The sequence below is a fragment of the Thrips palmi genome, unplaced genomic scaffold, assembly GCF_012932325.1.
Source record: "Thrips palmi isolate BJ-2018 unplaced genomic scaffold, TpBJ-2018v1 HiC_scaffold_8, whole genome shotgun sequence".
Taxonomy (NCBI): domain Eukaryota; kingdom Metazoa; phylum Arthropoda; class Insecta; order Thysanoptera; family Thripidae; genus Thrips; species Thrips palmi.
Window position 1 is genome coordinate 10,221,627 of NW_023144635.1, and position 14,735 is coordinate 10,236,361.

A 14,735-nucleotide genomic window follows, 5' to 3' on the forward strand; every position below is an offset into this window, starting at 1 on the left:
AGCCGCCGCGGCAGCCAGCGGCAGCCTGCTGGGGCAATGGAACAGCACGGCGATAAACCGGAGCGCCCCGCCGTCTGGCATGCTGCCGCTGGCTGCCGCCTGCTGCCAGTGCAGTAGTGCCTCGCCAGCCCCGAGACGCCGCGTCGCCGCCTGGGCGCCGTCGCGGTGGTCTGGCCTGACGTGGTCTGGCGCTGTGGCCGCCGCATCGCTGCGATGATCTCACGCCGCCCAGCCCGGCCGGACTATGGATGGGGCAAGGCAGACGAGCGGCGGGCGGAAACGGACGAGCGGCTGTTTACTGGAAGCGACAAGCGAGGCGACACGCGACGCTGCCATGCAGACCGATTCCGAGAGTCGTTTTCGTCGCTCCGTCTCTCTCGCACCTACACGGCACACCCCATGAGTGCGAGAGAGACAGACCAACGAAAACGACTCTCGGAATCAGTCTGAAGCAGCCCGCTCATTAAACACGCAATTGCTGTAATCGCTCCGCGCCCCGCCGGCCTGGCGGCGTCCTGGCTGTCGGTCGGCGTCGTCGGCGTGTCGTGTCGGCATTTCGGTTGGCCGCGCCCCGTCGGCCCGTCGGCGTCGGCCGTTCCCATGGCGACGCGCGGCCCTGCATATTCAATGGTGCCGACCACGGGGACCACGGGCCGTGCTCATGGCCTTTGCGGCGGGGACGGACGCGGGCCGCGCCGTCGTCGGCGTGCTGCATGTCGTCCGCAGCGGCACTGCTGCTTGGCGTCCGACTGCAGTTGGCGGCCGCCCCGCCCCGCGGCTGAAACCCTGAAACGTGAGCAGGGGGTCGAGGCCGAGGGGCCGGTGGACGCGCTACATTCCGCGGAACAGCGCGAAGCGTCACAATTATTGACACTCAATCTCAAAGTTAAACTGTCAGGTCGGACGGGCCTTCGAATTTTCGCGTCGGCCGCCTCGCCAAACGTCCGTCGGCCAGGGGCGCTAAACGCCCAACAGGCCCTCGTACCGTCTCGGCAGAGACTCGAGATTCGTCGCTCTGCCTCTCTCGCACTCACGGGGCGTCCCGCAAAGGTGCGAGAGAGACAGGGCGACTTATCAGTCTGAAGAACGTCGCCGTTGTTTGAGAAACAACGGCTTTCCTTCGAACAGAGCGTCAGGACGTCAGGAGGATGTTTTTCCCTCTCCATGGTGGTCGACCCTCTGACCATCATGGGACGGGACTAGGGACTAGGGGCGACTCGACCAAACGGCCCGTTGATAGGGAAATCCTGCATTAGAGGCCCGGCCGGCCCGGCCCGGCCCGGCGAGAGGCGGGGTTCCCTCGGGTCCCCTGGGTCCCTTCCTGGCCTTGCAGGCTTGCAGTGCGGGTGGGGCGGCACGACGGCGGCGCGCTCCGCCACAACGTCCACAATGTCACGAGAGGCAATTGGCAGACTACACCCCAATTAGCACCCGCGCCCACCGCACCGCCACAACAACTTACAGTGCGACAAACCGCCGGCAGCGGTTTGAACAGCTGCTGACAGAGCGATCCCGCACAGCGTTTGGTCTCTGTCTCCCTCTCGACCGCAAGGGAAGCCCCACGAGTGTGAGACACGTTTTGACTCACTAATTAATGACGCATTCGATTCATTCTGATCTTCATCGAGGTAAGCAGTTCACCCGAAACCCGTAGGGACACGGCGACGACAAACGTGCGGCGATCGAGTGCGATAGAGTGGCCGACTGGACCCCGGTAGAGCCCTACTGTGGACTCTCGCCCGGGACAGCGGATAGCGACTGGTTTGAACAGCTGCAGAGATTCCGCACAGCGCATGGTCGGTCGCTCCGTCTCCCTCGCACCCCTTCGGAACGCCCCGTGAGTGCGAGAGGGACATGGCCGAATCTTGGCATGGACGAACCCCCGGGTAAATAGACGAGCATTTAGGGTCAGTTTCCCCTTGAAGCACATCACGTGGGAATCTGGATCTGTCGATTGTGCCGACCTGTGCAGCATACAGACGCTTACAGAACCGGCAGCTGATTGGTGGCAAAGCTGCGGAGGAGATAGGCAGCCCACTCCACCTCGCTGCAGGATGGGTGGCCTACCCGGACCGGCGGTCATCCCTTGCTTCCCCGCTTCGTCGCTTTTGTTCAGTTTGTTCAGTTTGCTTCGGCGGAGATGAACGGTGAAATAAGTGTCTGCTTCGCTTCCACTCCTTCCGGTGGAGTTACTCGGGCCGGAAGGGTGTGGTGCGTGTTGAACCCGTTGAGCCCTTCGAACCGGCCGCCGCCACCGCCCTGCGCTCGCCGCTCGTCGTCTGTTTTCCATTTCCCATTCAAGTTCAAGTGGCATCATGGCGGACGTGTGGAGCGGATAAGGAGGATTTCGTGGAAGAAAACAACAAACATTTTAAGCGGTGACCGCCAAATTAAACAGTCATGACAGAAGTCGAATTGAAACTCGTGGTTTGACGGTGTTTCGGTCGATTCGCGGCGTCCCCGGCCCCGTAAAACCGTCTTCCCGCAACTCCCGGTGTGTCGGTTAACCTAGTCACAGGAACCAAGTCTGACATTCTGACATTGTTTTTATCACCGAGGGCAGCAAAATGTTCACAACCTTCGGAAAAGAGTACGTCGCCTTAAACGTTGATCCAGGACAGCACGATGGCTCCCCTGAATTTTCAATATTTCGCCGTCGCGCCATTTGGAGGGTAAGACACATCAGGTTGTTTTGACAGTTACTGAGTATTTGCTTCATAAATACAGTGTGGTGTTTCAACTGTATTTGGTCTCTACAGTTCTGGAATCGACTGTCCCGCTTCCAAAAGAGTCTTATTTATTTAATGCTCGCATTAGCAGTAATATTATACCTCTACTGGCTGTCTTCACATTATATTAAACCAGACATGAATCTGGATACCCAACTAGCACCAGTCCAAAGGCAATATCCTTCTCAGCTTCCCATTGTGAGCATTGACACAAATGTTAATCAGGTAGGTGTGCCTAAATGCATGTGTGTTTGTATTTTTCCTCTAAGAAGTAAATAAGAGCATCCTATTTTATTTTCAGCTCCCTAACACGGGTAAAGGGAACGAGGCCGTTTTAGAGGATGCTGCGGAAGGCGCTGCTGCTCCTGAGGAGGAGGCTGTTGGTCCTCCGGGAGGACATTTGGTGAATGTCGGAGAGCAACCAGGCACAGTAAAGCCGGTAAAAGTCCATCAGTCTCCTAATTTATTCTTGCTTTAAAGGTCAAACATAATATGGTGTCCTCATTTTTCTTGCTTACAGCTTGATCCTTTAGTCAAACCAATTCCCATGAAATTCACGGGGCCAACAAATGAACGTCAAAAAGCTGTTCTTGATGCATTCAAACATGCATGGAAGGGTTATAAACGCTTTGCCTGGGGTCATGACAACTTGAAGCCCATTTCTGGTTCAATCCACGATTGGTTTGGACTGGGACTCACAATCGTGGATGCAATTGATACAATTTATATCATGGGACTACAAGAAGGTATGTTTAAGGGATCTTTTAGATGATTTACTTCTTTCATTGTATAATTTCATTTGTAACCAACTCGGATTTTCTTTCTTATTTGTTTCCAGAATTTGAGGAAGTAAAAGAATGGGTTGCTCATTCACTAAAGTTGAATGTTGACAGGGATGTTAATTTATTTGAAGTAACTATAAGAGTCTTAGGTGGGCTTCTAAGTGCTTACCATTTAAGTGGTGAAAGAGTATTTTTGGAAAAAGCTGTAAGTACCTGTGTTTCCCATGTTTTATACATACTTACCATTTGGTATTTTAGTTTAACTCTAGGTACTTGTTTTAATCGCGTTCTAGGTCGAATTAGGTGACAGACTTCTGCCATGTTTTGATTCAGAGTCTGGTGTACCATTTTCTGATGTCAACCTTGGATCTTTAAAATCTCATTCACCCAAATGGAGCCCTGACAGCAGTACTTCAGAGGTCACAACAATTCAATTAGAATTCAGAGATTTGAGCCGCATCACAGGTGATTCTAAATATGAGGTTGGTATGATTCATATTCCTTGTTGTGCAAGCTTTCCTGTATCAAGAATATTGAATATACTTACTGTAAATTGTTTTTCTCTGCCAGAGAGCTGTGTCTCGTGTCTCCCAACATGTGCACCATTTACCCAAGACTGATGGCCTTGTTCCTATATTTATAAATGCACAAACAGGACAGTTTAGGTCATATTCAACTATCACACTGGGTGCTCGAGGTGATTCATATTATGAGTACCTTCTCAAACAGTGGATACAAACTGGCCAAACAGTTGACTAGTAAGTTATTATATTGGAAGCCTTAAAGAATAATTATCAGCTTCAAAGTCTTTGTCTAATAAAATCTTTTCTCCTATTTATCTTAGTTATAGAGACGATTATTTAGAAGCCATGGAAGGAGTGCAAAAGCATCTTGCACGGTACACTCCACGGCAGAAACTCCTGTTCGTTGGAGAGTTGGTGACAGGTGGAAAAGATTTTAAACCTAAAATGGTATGTTTTTATTTTTGTGGACATAGATTTGTCAATCATTTTTCTATTGTTTGTTGTGCTGTATTTGTTCCTTTGCAGGATCATTTAACATGCTACCTACCAGGTACTATGGCATTAGGAGTACATTATGGTCTCCCTCAGAAGCACATGGACTTTGCAAGTGAGTTACTTAATACATGTTACCGCACCTATGTGGACCAACCAACAGGACTGGCTGCAGAAATTACTTACTTTAATGTGCAGGTATGATGTCCAATACTTTTATTCAATCTCATCATGTCTTTTATACCCCTTCAGTTTTCTTGAACGCTTGTCCTGGTTTACTTGCAGGAATCTAGCACAGGTGAAGACATGTTTGTTAAAAGCAATGATGCTCACAACTTACTTCGGCCTGAAACTCTAGAAAGTTTGTTTATCATGTACCAGCTAACTGGCAATACTACTTATCAAAACTGGGGGTGGGAAATTTTCAAAGTAAGTCATTACCTACAGTTCATTTCAATAATTTGTAACAACCATTCATTATCTATAGTCCTTCAGTTTATTGATCTTTTTAATTTTATTCCAGGCTTTTGAAAAGTACACCAAGGTTCCAAATGGCTACACCTCCATTGGTAATGTCAAATCAGCCCAAAATACTCGTCCTAAAGATATGATGGAATCTTTCTTCCTTGGAGAAACACTTAAATATTTTTATCTGCTCTTTGCGGATGATCGGTATCTTATTAGTTTGGATCAGTTTGTTTTCAATACGGAAGCCCATCCATTGCCAATTTATGACTCATAGTTCATTGCTCACTTGTTGTTCTCCATTTTATTTCTCTTGCTTTAAATTAAATAAGCACAATGTTATAAAACCTAGAAACTGAGTATGTGATTTTAAGAAAAAGACTCATGATTATCTTGTAATTGTGTTTATTCACTTTTTCAAAGCATGTTTTGTTTAAAATAGTTATAAACTTTTATGTTCTTTTCTTTATGATTTGTTAGAGGTTTTGGTTAATGTAAATAGTTACAAAGGCGTTGTGATTTTTTTAATTAAGGGGGGCCAGTTTACTTGGTATGAATTTTATTGACCTTTTAGGTTATTGAATCAAATTTGCAATTGCACCAAGAATCAAGATGCACTTTTAACAGTTCTGCTTGTCTACTGAGGCTCTGCTGTTTTTTTTTCTTTGATTGTAGATGAAGTGGCTTGTGGTTTAGGCTGTTTGTTTTGGTTGTGTACAGCCATTGTTTTAGCCAGCCTTACTGCTGTGATATTAATGTTAGATGATGGGACTTCCCAACATTTGTTTTTCTGTATGCTATGCATCAATGAACTTGAAACAAAATATGGAACAAATTATTGTGCAGTTTGGATAAGTGAAAAATTTGAGCCATGCTTGTTTGGAAAACAGTATTTGTTTATTTGACTCCGTCGATGAGGAAGTTTCCAAGAAGGAAAACATCCGGTTGTCTTTTTATCCTCTTGCAATTTTTAAATTGTGTTGTACCTGAGAGTACAATATACTCAATATAACGAGGAGGAACATACACTTTGTCTTAATTATATTTTTTTTAGTAATGAACTGGCATTTAGTGAAGTAACAAAATATACTCAGCACTTCAGTATTTTTAAGTACTGTATTTCATACCTTACAACTTTGATGTATCCTAGAATTTGGGATTTAGTGGGCAATGTGCAAAGTGTACACTCTTCTTTACTTTTATTTTTCTATTTGTGATAAGTTGAAGAAAATCGTCAATTCTTTGGATTTTGTTTTGGGTCTGACTTAGCTGTAAGTTTGAAGTACATTCTTTAATCTTTTAGACAAATTAATCGTGTGTGTCTAACATAGTGTGTGTGGTTGGTCGTTAGGTCAAATTAGAAGATGCATCATTTCATTATTATTTGCCTTACTTATTATTGCAAATTTTGATTTTTTTTTTTTTTTAAAAGTTGTATTTTGAAGTTTATCTATTATAAAGCAGTCGACAAAAACAAAGATCAAAAAGTAAGAGACCTGAAAATAATGTGGATTACTCTAGGCTTTGGGTTTTAATTGAATCACATATCATTGTAGATTCTTATCATTAGCATGAACATGCACAGTCTCCTGATGTCACAGATTTTCCAAGAAAACAAACTGATGGAACTGAGATGGAAGTGTTTGCACCCTTTACTTATCAGTTCGAAAGATCTGCTTATTACCTTCTTTTACTCACTTGATTCTAGGCTTACTGTTTAAGATTTGTGTGTAGGGTAATGAGTTCTTCATGTAACTATCTGTAGAGTCATCGGTTTTGAACTTAAAGTGCAATATTTGGATGTCTGAAAGGTTGCTTGTTGAATTAATAAGTCTTGGAAGACAGTCCAGGTGTGCCAAATGTTCCTGTGATTTTCTTTTAACTGCTTAAAGGGTCACCACATCTTTGTTCATGGAACACTTGTGTAGCCTCCAGGCCCGAATTTCCTAAATATGTAGCCAAGAAACAACATCTTAGGGAGTTTAGTGAGTGCAGAATTGACAAACAAAAACAAGGAAAGACAGTTTTAAAAGAACAAATTTTAGAAAAATTGTGTGTTCCTACAGCTAGACCTAGTCTTTGGGGGTACTATTACTATAGGAATATCTTTGATAGAGAGAAGGTATGTGAGTGTATTTCTGTTTTCAGTTAATGTTTTTGAAGTGAATTTTACTTTCAAACATTTCCTGTTAAACTATACAGGGATAACTTCCTGCAAGTAGTGCTATGACAGTGTGTAGCCTCTCATTGTTTTCTTAACTGGATTCAGTGGACAATGTTCGTTACTACAGTAGGCATCGAAATTCGCTTCCCGCCCTCTTATAATTGTGATTGATTACTAGTCATCATGCATCCCAACTTTAACAAGCCTCCTGGCCATGCACTATTTCAGAAGTGAAAGGTTTCGAATTTAATAAAATGTACATAGTTACAGTTTAATGTTTGTTGGACTGTTGATAACATTGTAATGTACTTACAAAAATAAAAATTGGCTCTATTTTGGTAAATAAATGGAACATTTACCAAGTACAAATAATTTCAATTCATTTTCACCAGTGTATCCTCATACTTTGTATTGAATACACAGGGCACATGCAAAGGGGAAGGACAAATTTAGAGAACAAGATAGACGCGACGCAGAGAACCAATTCATTCTTGTCCAAGAGACAGCACACAGTCCACACAGGTTTCACTCAAGGAAGGACAAATTTAGAGGACAAGATAGACGCAACGCAGAGAACCAATTCGTCCTTCTTCAAGAGACAGCACACAGTCCACACAGGTTTCACTCAAGGAAGGACAAACTTAGAGGACAAGATAGACGCGACGCAGAGAACCAATTTGTCCTTCTCTATGAGACAGCAGAGTCCACACAGGTTTCACTCCAGTCCGTCATGAGATGGTGCACTGGCAGCACATGACGCCGTAGTAAACGCAGCACTCGAGGCACTTGTCCTCGACGCTGGTGTCCTCCCTGCCGTGGGTGCAGGTCGCCGAGTGCGCGCCGTGCCTGAGGTCGCCGTCCACGGCGTCGCGGTCGTGCCTGCTGGGCCCCGCCACGGCCAGCGCCACCACGGGCGCCGCCAGCGCCGCGCAGTCCAGGACCGAGCTGGGGGCGTCGCCGGCGGACTGCGGCTCGGGCTCCGAGCCAGGGCCCTGGCCGCCCTGGCCGTCGTGCGCGCTCATGGCCTCGGCGGCGCAGGCCGGCTGCGGGGGCTTGGTGTGGTACGGGTCGGCCAGCTCCACCGTCTGCAGCGCGGGCTGTGGGGGCTTGGCCTGCGACGCGTCCACCAGCTCCACGGCCTCCGGGAGCTTGGTCTGGGACGGGTCGGCCAGCTCCGCGGTCTCCAGCGTGTTCGGCGCCGGCGGCTCTACCTCGAGGACCTGGAGCACAGTTGTTTCGTTTTACATCTGATTGCATTTCATGTCACGTCCCGAACGACCGTGCGGGGTGTGATAAGGATCAGGACAGGGCCCCCTCTCCGGCGCCGGCCTGGCAGTGTATACCGCCAAGTGACAGTGACCCAATGCAAAGGTCGGACTAGTCCGCCGCTGCAGTGCTGACGGATGGCAGTCCATTCCTCTGCCCTCGACAAGGACACGAGGCCCAGGGCCCCTCCCTCTATTTAGTGTCTTTGGCGCAGCATGCCCAGCCGGCGGCCCAGCTGGAAACGATTGCAAATCTAGGGGACGGCACGCGGCACGCCCCACTGCCGGCTAGAGCCCCCCCTCCCCCCCCCCCCGGCCCGACGCCGTGACCGTGACGTAACGCGGCGCGCTCCACGCGATGGGCAACGTAAACAAATCCAGACTACACGCGGGCAAGGCGCTCGGAGGCCAAACAAAGGCCCGGCCGCTGGTCGCTTTGGCGTCTGTCGCCCACTCCACTCCACTCCACTCCTCGCCGTGGCTGGCCAGCTGAGCCCCATCGCCGCGGACGTGCACGGGGACGTGTCCGTACCTGTTGGGTCTGCGTCGTCGGCGGCTTGAGGCCGAGGAACACCTTGAGGTCCTCGACGAGCTCCGGGTGCTCCCTCTGGTGTTGCAGGCGCAGGTCCCTGGGCGGCACGACGCCGTCAATGTAGGGAGTCGGCGGCGTCGACGCCTTGTGGCCACGGTCGCCACGGTCTCGGTCACCGTCGGCATCCGGCGCCCCCGTCCCGGCCGCGTCAGGCCCGGGGCCCTGTTCCCGAACACTGCAACAGCAAAAACCACAAGCAGGATGTCAAGCTTGCCGCGAAGCCGTGCGCCGGAGCGCTCCACCCGCGTCCCGCGTCTAGCGGGCCTGCCATGGCTTGCGTTGCGTCATGCAACGAGCCCTGCGCCCTGCGCCGTGTACTCGGAGGCCCTGTCCCTGACGACGCCAAGGTACAGTCAAATAATATGGAGCGGCACGGCTGCAGGCTGATTCCGAACACTGCTCTGTCTCTCTCGCACTCAAGGGGCGTCTCGTAAGGGAGCGAGAGAGACAGCGTCGAAAGCAGTGCACGGAAGCAGTCTGCTGCGGGAAAGGACCGCCGGCCGAGCCGCGCCGAGAAAGAAAACACATTTACATGTCGATGAGATCTGGGTAGTGCGGCTGTGCATCCCGGTCCTGGCCGTCCTCACTCGCGTCGCCCTCCAAGTCCATCGCGATGCAGCCAGCCGCAGGCCGCAGGCCGCACAACGCACGGCGCTGTCTGTCTCGACACTCGACAGACTTGACTAGAATGACGAGAGGAGACGAGCGCGGCGCGGCCCAGCGCTTGCGGCGGCGGCTGGCCACGGCTGGCCCGGGCGCGGCACGGCTAGGCCCGGCGCGGCGCGGCGACTCGCCGTGAGCGGCGTTGGTGAGTGTTGGTGCGGGGTCAGCGAGGAACCACAGTACCAACCTTGGAGCGCCAACGCGGTACGCCCTAATCACTTCCAGCACGCCACACCGAGTCGGGTCCTTCCACTAAAACGGCCGCGGGACTGCAGCAAAGGGGATTCGATTTTGAGATGGGCTGGTTTGTAATGTTTGGGCAGGGAACCCCCGCCCCCGCCTCTCCCGAAATAACAATAACATTCCTCCTCGCCGTTTGGAAGCGGAAATGAACTTCCCTGAGGCGCTGGGATACCGGGCCGGAGGGCAATCCCGAAGGTATGCTGCCCGCGCTGCTGGTTGGGAGGGCAGGGGGACTTACGGATGCTGCGCGTGCACATGCACACCGTGGTCGAGCTTGTCGCGCTTGTCGCGGCCGGGCGGGTGGACTTGGACTGCAGCGCGCCGAACGGGCCGAACGCCGCACCGCGCCAGGCCGGACTTGGCGGGCGCATGCACACTCTGACCGGGCGACTGGCTTGGACGGGCTTGCTCTGGCACTGCCAGGCCCTCGGGCAGCTACAGGCGGCGACGAGCGATGACAGTCCGCTGGTGGAGGCGGCGGGGCGGGGCGGGGCGGGGTAAGGCCCCTCCCCGCGGCCAAGCAGTATCGCCGGCGGCAAGGGTTATTGGATACCCCGGGTACCTTACCGGTGCTGTGCTGCGCGCCCAGGTACGCGGTGTACGTGTCGCACATGTAGTTCCGTTTATGAGAACAAAGGACTGGAAGGAGGGGGGAAGGGCCTGGGCCTAGGGCGCTAGGGCGTACCTGGCGTCCACGAGGGGCTCGTAGTCGGGGCCGCGCCACATGGTGGCTCTCAGGGAGAAGGGGCTGGCCTGGGCGAGCAGCACTTGTCGCAGCGCGCTCACCCGCGACGTGCCCACCCCGTCGCGCCGCGGCGGCAGCAGCATGTCTAGCTCGGCGTCGTCGACGTCGTCGCCGCCGTGGTCGACTGCGGCCTCGACGGAGTCCTCGCTGCTGCTGTCCAGCCCACCCTCGTCGTCCGAGTCGGATCCGTCCGTCGCTAACCTGGTGTTCATGCCCTGGTCCTGATCAACGTCATCCTCGTCGTCCATTGTGACCGGCGGCCAGGGTACGGCAGACGCCCGCGGCGGGGGTGGTGGTGGCGGTGGAGGCGGCGGGGGTGGCGGCGGCCACGCGACTACCGGCCGCCCTACGGGCGGATCTTGTCCAGGGCCGGGTCTCGGTGTCGCCTGCTCCTTGGTGGACAGGTCGAGCACGGCGTCGGCAGCGTCGCGCAACGGTGGTTGGCGGCCACCTTCGCCTTGCTCTGACGAGCTGGCCGACGAGCTGGCCGACGAGGGTGAGGCGGTTCCCGCCGGTGCCTCCGAGGGTGGCGTCTGAGCATCTGGGCGCCGAGGGTGCCGCGGGGCGTGGTCCAGCTCCTCCAGGCCTTGCCCGCCCGGCTGCTGCAAATGTTGCCGGCCGTGTTCCTCATCGGGCTCTTCTACTCCGCCGTCTTGGTGCGCCTGCGCGTCTGGGTCTGGTGGGCCTTCGCCGTCCCTCCCCTGCTCTCGGCCATCGTCCTCCTGCTCCTGGCCGACGCCCGCTGCGACCGAGTCGTCCTCGCCGCCGAAGAGGAAGGAGCGGCTGAGGCGATGCGCCCGCTCCAGCACCCACATGGGTACTCGATGGCCCTTGCGCCTTGCGTCAGCCGCGCGTCACCGCGTCACTCATCCGTCGCGGCAGGGCGGCACGCGGCGGCACGACACATTTGCGTCGCGCTGTCGCTGGCTGTCGCGCAATCGGCACTCCGGTCGTCACGTCGTCACGCACTCTCGGCCCGTCACGCGCGCTCCACTGCCATCCGACTGCTCGGCCGTAGACCGGCCGCGGTCCGCTCAGGACAGCCCTCGGCACGACCATGTCCGGGCCGGGGCGGCCAGGGCGGCTCTAATGAACGGCCGCCGAGTGTCGTCGCTCTGTCTCTCTCGCACCTATACGGGACCTCCCATGAGTGCGAGAGAGAGAAAGAGAGCGACGAAAGCGCCGTTCGGATGGCTGTTGGGCCGCGTGCTAATCGGCTAGCGGCATGGCCAGGCTTGGCCAGGCCGGCGCATCCTCGCCGCGCTGTCCACGCCCTTCGCCGCCACCAGCAACGCCAGCAGACGTCGCTCTGTCTCCCTCGCACTCATATAGGGCGTTCCCTACAGGTGCGAGAGAGACAGGGCGATGAAAACGACTATCGGAATCAGTCTGCAGCAGCTACCCAGCATCGTCCAAATAGATCCACCAAGATGGGTCGCTCAGTTATCAGAAAGCATAGATCTATGAGATGGCTACCCTCCCCCTTCAACCCTCTGAAAAGTAGATTGTGTTTTTGGAAATCACGTCATTATGATGTCAAAGTTTCTGTCATTTCCGATCGGGGGGTTCGCCTTCCACTCACCAATTGCACTCGCTGCATTTGAGCATCTGCGTCCGTCGTGACGGCGAGCTCTGGCCTCCGCGGCAGCTGCAACGAAATGGACGTGCCACCTTTTCCGGTCAGCGACTTGCGGGCTTTGAGAGAACGATTCCGTTTGGAAAACTTCACGGTTGCAATGCTATTCATAGAGGACACGGAAACTGGGAGCAACACGCTGGCCCGCCGCGGTGGCAGCGGCTTTGACACTTACGAATACGGCATTTTGCTTGACATGTCTTCGTTAAATTGTCATCCAATAGAGGCGCCATCCCTCATTTGTCTCACAGCTTTCTCGAAACTTGAATCGACCTGGCCCGCTGACGTGCCCTGACGCGAATGGACTGTATTATTGGACGCGTAGTCGTAGAAGGGAAGTCCTTCGTCCAACTGTAGTGCCTTCTGGGTAGTCAGTCAGACGCACTCAAGGCTCTCTGTGAACGGTGACGCTCGCCGATACCGTTTCCCAGTGGCTAGCGAGCGACTGTGCGATGTCTGGAAGCGCTATCCGACGATTACAGTACAGAAATCAGAAATCCGCGAATCGCGGGCCCGAGAGAAACGGCGCGCGGGCGCGTGCTGGGTGTCGCGGTGTTGTGCTGCCACCCCAACAGAAACACGGACCCATCGGATGCCGGCTCGCCCGGTGGGAAGCACGTCAGGCATTTGGAATTTCTTTCGTATTTCACGATCCTCGTGTCAGAGACGTTCCAATTTTCCCCGTTGAGCGCGAGCGCCCCCGCCTGCCTGCGCTGGGTGGCTAGCGGCCTTCGCCCCGCACAGTTGGCAGCATATCTCCACCCGCAGGGGCGACATAACCCGCTCAACTCAAAGTTTTCGGCGAGTAGGCAAGCAGGTTGCGAGGCGAGAGGAGGGTCGGTCCGGTCGGGTGTGCGATAGCGAAAGCGAAAGCGAGGGCGGGTGACGTGTTGAGCGGTTCCTGAAGCTCGCGATCCCACCCGCAACCCACAATCTGTAATCCCCGATCACAGGGCCCGCGGGGGAGTCCACCAATCAGTTGCCCATATATTCGCTGCAACGGGTTTGCAGTGCGCCTGGAACGTTCCGTGAGCTGACAGCTTTGTCCCCTCTAAAAATGACTTTCAGTAAGGGCTTGCCGCACTTTGCTTCGGGCATCGTTGTCAAGGGTTTCGGTAGAGGGTCGAAAGAACTCGGTATTCCCACAGGTAAGATATACTGTCGTTGACTTTTGCGGGAACCTCCGCTTTTGCAGGAGTAACATAACCTCAAAGTGTAATTACATCAGCTGGCCTCCAGCTGGTCGGGAATGCCCTTTTCATGGCTTTTCGACGCTCATCTTCTTCCTATGTTTTTTTTCTAGCCAACTTTGAGCCACATATTGTGAAAGAATTGCCTGAAGAAGTGGGAACTGGAATATATTTTGGCTGGGCCCAAATAGATGAAGGAACAGTCCATAAAATGGTGATGAGTGTGGGATGGAATCCTTACTTCAAAAATGTCGAAAAGTCCATGGTAATGAGTTGTGGCCAACTGCTAAATTTTTGTCTTATGGAGTATGGATTCCCTTAACTTTTGTCATGTATTTTCCTATGTTGCAGGAAACTCACATTTTAACTAAATTTTCACAAGACTTTTATGGAAGAAATTTGAGGGTCTGTATGGTGGGTTATCTGCGGCCAGAAAAGGACTTTACATCTTTAGGTAAAGAATAGATAAATCTGCTTGTGGTATGCAACCTTACATGGAGCCTCATTCCTTTTCCTCTTTCCTTTATTCAGATGCATTGGTGAAACAAATTTATGAAGATATTTCAGTTGCAGAGAAAGAATTGGAGGAACCCGTCTACTTAAAGTTGAAGTCTCACAAGTTTTTCTGTACAGATAAAGATGACGTGAAATCTTAAAAGCTCTCTGTGTTAGTAAAACAATTTTTAACAACAAATCTGTCTTCAGAAAAAAAACCAAAAGATTCTATTTTGTTGTTATTTTCTTACATACATACATTTATGTGATGTTTTCGTTTATTGTTACTTAAGTATGCTTCTGTCTGTGATCCGTAGGATAAAATGAATGACTTCATTGATTAGCTTGAGTTACCCACCGGTTTTGCCTATCATTTTAATTTTAATTTGCCAACTTGTGTGTAAACGTTTTGACACAAGGATAATTTATGTGCATAGAGCAGTTTCATCTGAATGCAAGCTCATGCTTGTTTATGGTCCATGACATTAATGTCATTCAGGTTCATTGCTGCATTTCTTTTTTAAGTATTGGTGGGTTTGGATGCACACACTGATTGCACCCAGCTTTTATCAGACACCATTTCATTGGTTCTGCACCACCTCACAAGAGAGAAATAAACTTAGTAAAAATGTACTTATGAAATCCATGGCGTGATTTTAGCTACTTAAATGTGCCCTTAGTAGTTTTATTATTGTGAAGTAGTACTTAAGGTCTCCTTATTAAACTGTTTAATTGGCAATACAAATGATT

General features: G+C 51.8%; 3 protein-coding genes across 3 annotated transcripts; 2 read left to right on the forward strand and 1 right to left on the reverse strand.

Moving 5' to 3' along the window:
* Positions 1-2,273: 2,273 nt before the first annotated feature.
* LOC117653390 (endoplasmic reticulum mannosyl-oligosaccharide 1,2-alpha-mannosidase) lies at positions 2,274-7,525 on the forward strand. Its single transcript, XM_034399035.1, has 11 exons — positions 2,274-2,672; positions 2,760-2,954; positions 3,031-3,168; positions 3,250-3,475; positions 3,568-3,716; positions 3,805-3,993; positions 4,082-4,269; positions 4,356-4,482; positions 4,561-4,725; positions 4,813-4,956; positions 5,051-7,525. The coding sequence occupies exons 1-11, from the start codon at positions 2,568-2,570 to the stop codon at positions 5,267-5,269; spliced, it is 1,845 nt and encodes a 614-aa protein (XP_034254926.1). The 5' UTR covers positions 2,274-2,567; the 3' UTR covers positions 5,270-7,525.
* LOC117653391 lies at positions 7,414-9,763 on the reverse strand. Its single transcript, XM_034399036.1, has 3 exons — positions 9,546-9,763; positions 8,954-9,188; positions 7,414-8,376 (listed from the first exon to the last, which is right to left on the reverse strand). Exons 1-3 carry the CDS (start codon positions 9,620-9,622, stop codon positions 7,885-7,887), a joined length of 804 nt encoding a protein of 267 aa, XP_034254927.1. The 5' UTR covers positions 9,623-9,763; the 3' UTR covers positions 7,414-7,884.
* A 3,328-nt stretch (positions 9,764-13,091) lies between these two features.
* Positions 13,092-14,730, forward strand: LOC117653280 (riboflavin kinase). The gene is made up of 4 exons (XM_034398859.1): positions 13,092-13,448; positions 13,604-13,755; positions 13,842-13,944; positions 14,022-14,730. The coding sequence occupies exons 1-4, from the start codon at positions 13,358-13,360 to the stop codon at positions 14,144-14,146; spliced, it is 471 nt and encodes a 156-aa protein (XP_034254750.1). The 5' UTR covers positions 13,092-13,357; the 3' UTR covers positions 14,147-14,730.
* Positions 14,731-14,735: the final 5 nt, after the last annotated feature.